The sequence below is a fragment of the Crocodylus siamensis genome, chromosome 5, assembly GCF_052110815.1.
Source record: "Crocodylus siamensis isolate JL-2025a chromosome 5, ASM5211081v1, whole genome shotgun sequence".
NCBI lineage: Eukaryota > Metazoa > Chordata > Crocodylia > Crocodylidae > Crocodylus > Crocodylus siamensis.
The window spans coordinates 38,585,857-38,594,138 of record NC_143399.1 but is presented as its reverse complement, the minus strand read 5'-3'; the positions used below and the strand labels follow the sequence as shown (position 1 = coordinate 38,594,138).

The 8,282-nt window shown below is 59.1% G+C and overlaps 1 protein-coding gene across 2 annotated transcripts in view; it reads left to right on the top strand.

The window, feature by feature from the left end:
• The first annotated feature begins 270 nt into the window (after window positions 1-270).
• Window positions 271-8,282, top strand: part of BRSK1 (BR serine/threonine kinase 1) — a 30,350-nt gene continuing 22,338 nt past the window's right edge. For both annotated transcript variants that reach the window (XM_090047252.1, XM_090047251.1), the window contains exons 1-4: window positions 271-400; window positions 525-820; window positions 4,447-4,541; window positions 4,658-4,743. In XM_090047252.1, coding sequence (XP_089903378.1) covers window positions 712-820; window positions 4,447-4,541; window positions 4,658-4,743 — 290 coding nt within the window. In that variant the 5' untranslated portion in view covers window positions 271-400; window positions 525-711. The remainder of the gene's footprint in view (window positions 401-524; window positions 821-4,446; window positions 4,542-4,657; window positions 4,744-8,282) is intronic.

Sequence of the window (8,282 nt, the reverse complement as noted above, 5' to 3'; positions counted from 1 at the left end):
GTCTGTCCGTCTGTCTCACACACCCACACACCCTGACCCCCAGCCATCCCTCCTGATCACACCCCATCACACCCACCCACCCACATGGCACACACTGACCCCCCAGTCCCTCCTTCCTGCTCCCCACCTCCCCTACCCCCCAAGGTGGGGAGGGGCTGGGCCGCCTTTGTTGCGGAAGGGTTAACCCCAGTTGTGCTGTCACCAGTGCCCGGATGCTGATGTAAGGTGGTTGGGGGGGGAAGGGGGGGCGGGGGATGCTGGAGAGAGTCCTTCACATTGCGGAGGGAGGAGCAGGAGGAGGAGGAGGTGGCTGGGCGAGGAAGGGGCCAGCCAGCATCTCCCCGCAGTACCAGCATCCCCAGCAGGAAGGGGGGGAGCAGCCCCGTCATGCTGGTCCCTGGTGTGTGACCGCCCTGCCCCCCCCCCCACCCCGGGGCTCCCTCCCTGCCTAGCGCATCCCCTCCCGTGCCCTGTGTCCCTCCCCAGCACCCTGATATCCCATCCTTTCCCCCTGCTCAACCAAGGATGCCCGCTGCCTGCCTGGGGTGAAGGTGCCTCACCCCCCTGCTCCCCAGCGCCCCCACTCCTCCTCGCCCCATCCATTGTTCGGGGAGGGCTGGGGTGTGCTTAGGCAGAGGAGGGGGGTGCCAAGGGAGCTGAGGCAAGGAAGACGGCAAGGCCTCTGCAGGAGGAAGACAAAGGCCCAGCATTATGTCCAGCGGGAAGGAGGCTGGGGGGGTTCATCCCTACCAACCGCAGCAGCACGCGCAGTACGTGGGTCCCTACCGCCTGGAAAAGACCCTGGGTAAAGGCCAGACAGGTGAGTCCCCGCCCCTCCAGCACCCCTTGCCCGCCTCCCGCCCAGGGATCTGGGAGTGCCTGATGCTCTGGTGATGGCCACTGAGAATACCCCTTCTCCCTAACGTCTCTTATAACCCCACTCCCCACCTCCCAGGCCCCAGATGGTTGGGGGCTGGGGGACACCGAGTTGACGGATGGATGGATGGGTGGGTGAGTGGGTAGATGGATGGACAGATGGATAGATGGAGCAGGGAGTCTGTAGAGCTAGCAGTCTGGGGCTGGGAGGAAGGAATGCAGAGCCAGGGATGGTGTGGTGGGGGGCTATGGCTACTTTGGGGTTTTGAGGTGAGGGTTGGGGGCTAGAATCAGTGGGGTTTGTGGGAATCTGGGTCTTTGGATGGCCTGATGGAGCTGGAGGGGCTGAAAGCCAGCAGCCAGACTGGGAGGAGGTGAAGATGGGGATGATTCGTGAGATTGGGGGGAGGCAGTGGAGAGGTGGGGGCTGGAGGGTGGCAGGGCTAGTAGGTCGTGGGAGGCTGGTGGTTTGGCCTTGCTGTGTGTAGGGGGGCCCATGGGGCAGGACTAGTGGGGGGGATTGGCCTTGCTGAGTATAGTGAGGGTCCATAGGGCGGGAGCTGGTGGGGCTCCAGGGTTCAAGGGAGGGTGTGTATTTCCTGCCAGGATCCGTGGGTGGGGGGGAGGCTATTTCCAGGGACTTGTGGGGGTGGGCAAGCAGCCAGGATGGTGGGGGCGTATATCCCTGGTGTGCACTGCCAAGGGGAGCTAGTCTGGGTCACCTCTGTCCCCAGCTGCAGTGGGAGATACTGGGGTGTGGGGGCACACACAGTTAGTTTCACACCTGGGCACTTGGGTGGGGAGGTGGAGGGACAGACGTCTGGCTCTGGACAGATTCCCTGCTGTGCTGCAGTCTATGGCAGCGGTGGCCGGAGAAAGCAGAGGGCACTGGTGTGTGTGTGTGTGTGTGTGTGCGCGCGCGTGTGTGTGTGCGCGGGCATGTGGTGGGGTGATGAATGGGCAGGGGTGTAACGGGTGTGTGTCGGGAGGGGGGAGCATTGGATGCTGCTTTTGCTGCAGGGAGTAAGGAGGGGTGTGTGTCAGAGGAAGCAAATTGGGTCTCCCTAAGATCCCACGGAGCAGCCCCACCCCCAGTCACTGCATACATTGCAGAGAAGGGTAGAAATGCCAGGGGTCGGGGGCACAGGGGCTGCCTACTTCCACTGCATAGGGCTGCATCTGCAGCTGAGGTTGTGTGTGGAGGAGGGATCAGCTATTTTTTTCTTCCTTGCTGCAGTGCAAAGGTGAAGGGGGAGAGCTGGAGTGGAGCTGGTGGAGCAGGGAGATGGGTGGAAGGGGGAATCCTGGCTGAAAGGGAGTAGGAAGGTGGGGGGGCAGTGGGTGTTGAGAGGCGACAGATTGCTGGGGTTGGGGGGCTGAGATGCTCCTCTTTGGGGGTGTCCTGAGCCTGGGCCTGGGGGTGACAGGCATGGGGGAATGCATGGGGAGAGGGGTCAGGCTGGAAGCTGTGGTGGGAGGGGGGGTCAGAAGCTGTGTGTTCCTCTCCTCTGCCGCTGCAGGGATGGGAGCAGAGAGGAGAGGCCTCCTGGGTGGGGATGGAGACGTGCTAGTGTGGTGCAGTGGTGGTTCAGGCTGGGAGGAGGGTGGAGGGGGCATGAGGTATGTGTGTGATACAGGGAGGTTGGGGTGGGGGTGGAAATCCAGCCTGAGAACATCACTCTGCGGCTGGGGACCCAGGAGGGCTCTGCTCACAGGGCAGATGGATGGATGGACCGGAACAGCGGCCAGGAGATCCAGATTGCTGAATAATCACTTTGGGCAGAGATGCCTCAGCTGGGCCAGAGCTGCCATGTGTGTGTCTGTCTGTCCGTGCATCTGGAGATTGGGGGGGAGGGAGGGAGGGGTGTCTCTCCTTCCCTGAAATGAGGGCCCTGTGACCCTGCCCGGCCAGACGCACAGGCTACAGTGCTGCCCCCTCCCTCCCTGCCTCCTCTTTTCCTGAAAGAGAAAAGAGAACTCCCCTTTTCCTGAAACCCATCCACAGGCCAGCCCCTGGGGATGTGTGTATGTGTGTGTATTTGTGCAGGGGGGGAGCCCAAGCAGCTGAGTTTTTGTAGGACCTACAGGAAGAGCTTTGTTTATAGGCCAGAAGCCCAGCAGTTGGAGGGGGAGGGATGAAGGTGGGAGGTGCTGGAAGTGTGGGGGTGGCCTTGGGACTCCTAAGTCCAGTCCATGACTCTGTCCTTTCCTGGTGACTATGGACAGGTCATGGGATCAGCCCATGCCTCAGCTTCCCCATCCAGACACAAGGATGCCAGGGTCTGTGGATGCTTGATGTAGGTCTGGGCATGGCCTATTGTGGTGGGCCCCAATCTTGGTTAATGGGGTCTGGCACTCAGACTGGAAAGGTCTGATTCCCATTCTGCTGTGGCTGGTGCATTCATGGAGGTGGGTGAGGGAGGCTGGAGAGGGGTGAGAAGGGGGATGGACCAGTGCTCACATCATCATGACCAGTGCCAGGCAAGTCTTGGGGAGATGCTGAGGGATTGAGGCACTGTGCAACTGAGGGATCCAGAGCTACACAGGACCAGTAGGGGGCTGTGCTGTGCTTCAGGGTATGCCCCTATGGGGTGCCATCCCATGGTGGGGTCTGTCTGATAACTGGGGGTGCAGCAGTGAGTGGGGTCTGATCTGTCATTCGAGGGAGGTCATTGGGAGGTGCTGTGGGTCACTGCAAGAGGGAAGGCACTGCCATGAGGGGCACAATGATGTGATAGTGGAGCTGTGACATCAGAGGATTGGGACAGGGAGCTGTGCTGTGGTAGGGGACATTGGGGGCTATTGTGCCATCAGGAGGCCAAGGGGTAGCTGTGTCATGGCAGGGGGCTGAGGTCATGGTGCCATGGAGAGGTCCAAGGGGCACAGTGCTGTGATGATGTCACAGGGGATGCTGTGACATCAGAGGATTGGGAGGGAGCTCTGTGCAGTGGTCCCACTATGCTGTGATGATGTCACAGGGGGTGCTGCAACATTAGAGAATTGGGAAAGAGTGTTGTGCTGTGGCAAGTGATGCTGGTGGCCTGCTGTGCCATGGTAGGACCTCCAGAGAGGCACTACGCTGTGATGAGGTCAGACGGTGTACTGTGACATCAGAGAATTGGGAGGGGGCACTATAGCAGATAACATGGGGAGAGGCAGGACATGCTGTGTTGTTGTGAGAACTCCTCGGAGGCTCTGTGTTGTGCTGATATCATAGGGGGCACTGTGACATCAGAGGATCAGAAGGGAGCACTGTGCTGTGCTGATGTCAGTGGGGGCACTGTGACAGGTATCACTGGGGGGTTGCTGTGCTGTGGTAGGGCTTCCAGGGGACAATGTACTGTACTGTGATGATATCATAGGAGGCACAGTGACATCGGAAGATCAGGTGGGAGTGCTGTGCTATGCAGGTGGCACTGGGGGGCTCTGTGGTCTGGTGAGGGTCATGTCATGGCAGGGCTCACTGTGGGAAGGGAGTTGAGGAATGACAGAGCTCTGTCACTGTACCACACTGGGACGGGGCGGGGGCACTCTTACCACACAGCCCACTATCCATTCCCCCTGCCACAGGCCTGGTAAAGCTGGGTGTCCACTGCATCACCGGCCAGAAAGTCGCCATCAAGATCGTCAACCGGGAGAAGCTCTCTGAGTCGGTGCTGATGAAGGTGAGCAAGCAGGGGAGGGGCACCTGCCTTCCCTGCCCCCCAAGACCTCAGGGTGGGGGGGGCACCTGAAGGGGTAACTCTCCCCCCCACCAGCTCACACTGTGCGTCTCCCCCAGGTGGAGCGGGAGATCGCCATCCTCAAGCTGATCGAGCATCCCCATGTCCTCAAGCTGCACGACGTCTATGAGAATAAGAAATATTTGTAGGTATTTATTTATAGCTGCCACCTGCACCCCCCCACCCATGCCTGGTATCCCCTGGAGAAGGCAGGCCTTTCATACCCACTCTGAAGGGCTGACACCATTAGAGGGCTGATGCTTTGCCATTGGCTGCCCTGGGAGGTCCCCCCATCCTACACTCCCCAATCTGTTCATCAGAGATTTAGGGGGTCTCCCATCTAGGCACTTACCCAACCTGACCCTGTTTAGCTTGGCAGAAGCCAGGCAGAACCCAGCCCCTCCCCCAGGCTCTCTCATTCCTTCAGAGCTTTGGCCAGCCCTGCAGCCTTGATTGGCTGTCAAGATTGCATGGCAGCCAATCGGAGCTCCTGAATCTGAGCTGTCACTTGTGAGAGCAGTGATTGGCTGGACTGAGGATGTACTGGCCAGTCAACATCTTGGAATCTGTGCTGTCACTTCTGAGGGCTGGGATTGGCCAGGAGGCTATGTGGCAGCCAGTCAGAATCATGACATCTGTGCTGTTGCTTCCAAGGGTTTTGATTGGCTGAGGAGATGGTGCCTTGACCAACGGGAAGCCTGGCTTTGGCTTGGCGGGGACTGCTTTAGAATGAGGGGTGCAGGGGTCTAGATCTTGGCAGTGGGACGAAGGCTGCCTTCGCCGTGCAGTCCATATTGGCGATGGTTGCGGTTGAGGTTCCGAAAGGTTCTGGGTCATGTCTGGGAGACGCAATGTGCTGGCCTGGGACGTGGTTCTGGAGCTGGGCCTGTTGTGGTGTTCTAGGTCTGGGATCTGGAGCATGAGTTGCAGTTGTGTTGCCCTTCTAGAGTACCCTGGATGGGTAACTGTGGCACTCCAGAGCAGGGGTGCTTGCCTACCCCCTGGCCCCCACAGAGACATGGCATCTCACCTGCAAAATCCCCATGGGGTCAGAAATTTGGCGGAGGGGGAGCTGTGGTACCATTCCCTTGCTGTCAAATATCTGGACCCTGGGGAAGCCCGAGACCATATATTTTGCATTAAGCATCCAACCTAAATACCCAATTCCAAGGTCCAGCGGGCAATCCCGGGCCCCTAGGGCCCAATCCTGGTGCACAGGGCAGGGAGAGGGTGATGTCAGGCCCTCAGGGCCTCATCCGGTCCACAGACGGGCCCTGCCTCACCCTTCTGTCCCACAGAGTCCAAAGGTTGAGCAGTGGTTGGTGGGCCAGAAGGACCCAGCACTGGGGCTGAGACAGGCGAGTGCTAGGACTTGGCCACTGCTGCTTCTCCCTATTCCCCAGCTGTGACACAGTTGAAGCTCTCTGCTGCCCAGAGGCAGTGTGGGCAAAGCTTCCCACTGCCAACCCCTGCACCCCCTTCTGGCTCTGCAAACCTGATGATTCCTTGGGCCAGATCCAATCTGTGGGCTGTAGATTACCAACCCCTGCTCTAGACTGGGGCTCCAGATGTTGGCTGTGGCTTCACTAGTCTGGCATAGAGGTTCTAGAGCAGGGGTCAGCAAAGTTTTTGGACAGAACACCAAAACCACCCTCAGCCTCAACTTGTAAGATGTTGGTGTACCAGGGGTGGATGGCGGGGGAGCCATGAGGGGCCTGATGCTCATTGGGGCATTGCAGCCACGACCCCTTTCCTGCTGTCCACCCTGAGGCCTGTGTGGACCTGCTGCCAGCAACAAGCTGGGCTGGGGCTCTGCAGACTCCAGTACAGCCACTTGCAGCCTCCCATCTGCCTGCCACCTACCATGGAGCCCAGGTTACTCACAGGAAGTGGCAGGGAGTCTGAAAGTAGCTGCACCAGGGTCTGCAGAGCCCTGGCCCAGCTCATTGCTGCTGGTGGGTGCACACGTGCCTTGAAGCAGATGACAGAGAAGGGGCTGGGGCTGCACTGGCACAACAAGGATCAGACTCCTTGCAGCTCCCCTGCTGTCTGTCCCGAGGCACGCATGCCAAGCAAAATGGCTTTGCGTGCCACACTCTGGCATGCGTGCCAGGGATTGTCTACCCCTGTTCTAGGACATGATCCTCTTGCTGGGCCACCCTTCTGGATCATGGCTCTAGAACCTCCATGCCTTTTTCTTTTGCCATTCTAGATTGGTGGTGCTCAACCTCTGGCCCACAGGCCACATCCAGCCTGCAGTGCTGTGTCATCTGGAACCATAGGTCCAGAAATTTGGTGGTGGGGCAGTGGTGCTACCACTCCCTTGCTGCCAAATCTCTGAACCCGTGGGAAGCCCTGATCCCAGCTAGCAGGGACGGGCGAGGGTGATGACAAGTCCCAGGGCCCAATCCCAGTGTGGTGGTAGGAGGAAGTGGTGGTAGGCCCCCAGGACCCAACTCTGGTGCATGATGGGCAGAAGGGGGTGGCATCAGGTACCCAGGGCCCAATCCAGCCTGCAGATGGGCCTCACACCTCTTATCCGTCCTGTGGGGCCAAAAGGTTGAGCACTAGACTGTCTGCATGACTGTTCTTTCCTACGTGACAGTCTGCCATGAGGTGGTCCCTGCAGTGGGCCACCCCAATTGCTGCTGGGTTTCTCTTCCCACAGGGGAACCACTGGCATTTGTTTTTCTAGACAGCAGCTCTGTAATGAGGCCTTTTTTCGTGGGCAGCCTGTTGTACCATTGCTCTAGACTGGAGGTGCCCAGTGTTTTTGCCTCTGGGCCAGATGGGGAGTGCCAGGTCTGTCCACAGGCCAGATCTGGCCAGTGCACTCAGTTCAGCAAACGGGGCTGACATGGCAAAGGCCTGATCTGGCTGCGGTTTTGGGGTGCATAGCCTGACCCCAATACATCCACCTGGAGGATGGGCAGCGAGTAGCCTAGTCCCAGTGTGGATCTATGGGGCAGGAGGGGATGAGGAGCAGCCCAACCCCAATCCGGATATGGGGGTGGCAGGCCTGGCCTTGCTCCCACTGTACAGCAGGACTGGATCTGGTCACATGGAGTTTCCACTGGTCCCCCATTGGCATGGGGATCCCCACAAGCCAGATGCCAGGGCTCCATGGGCCAGATTTGGTCCTGAGGTCAGAGGTTGTAGTCCCCTAGGCTAGATCACAGTGCCCTTCTCTTCTCTATCCAGAACACCCTTTCAGTGGGCTAGGGTTATTTCTCTAGAATCTCTTAAGGCAAGGTTTGTCCCATCCTCCCATTCTAGAACATGGTCTGGACTGAAGCAGGCCTGCCTGGTTGTTGTTCTACATCAGTGGTGCTTGTGCTCTTGGCCTCACAGCCCTGATGAATGACATGGGGCTGGATCAGACCCTGCCTGCCAGGATTAGGATTCCCACGGCCACAGCTGGCCTCTGCGTGCTGGGATTGGGTCCCAGGCCACCACACCTCTTTTACCTGGCCCCCATGTACCAGGGTGGGTACTGAGGTACCAATCTAGCACACTGGGCTACAGCCCATGGGGCTCCTCACATGGGACCAGGGGCTGGATCTGGCTTTCAGACTGGGAATTGAGCACCCCTGTTCTAGGTAGCTTATGGGGGTAACCCCACCTCTTCTAGGAGGGAGGGCAGGTGGTGCTGAGGCCAGGCCCTGGAACTGGGAAGGTGGGTCA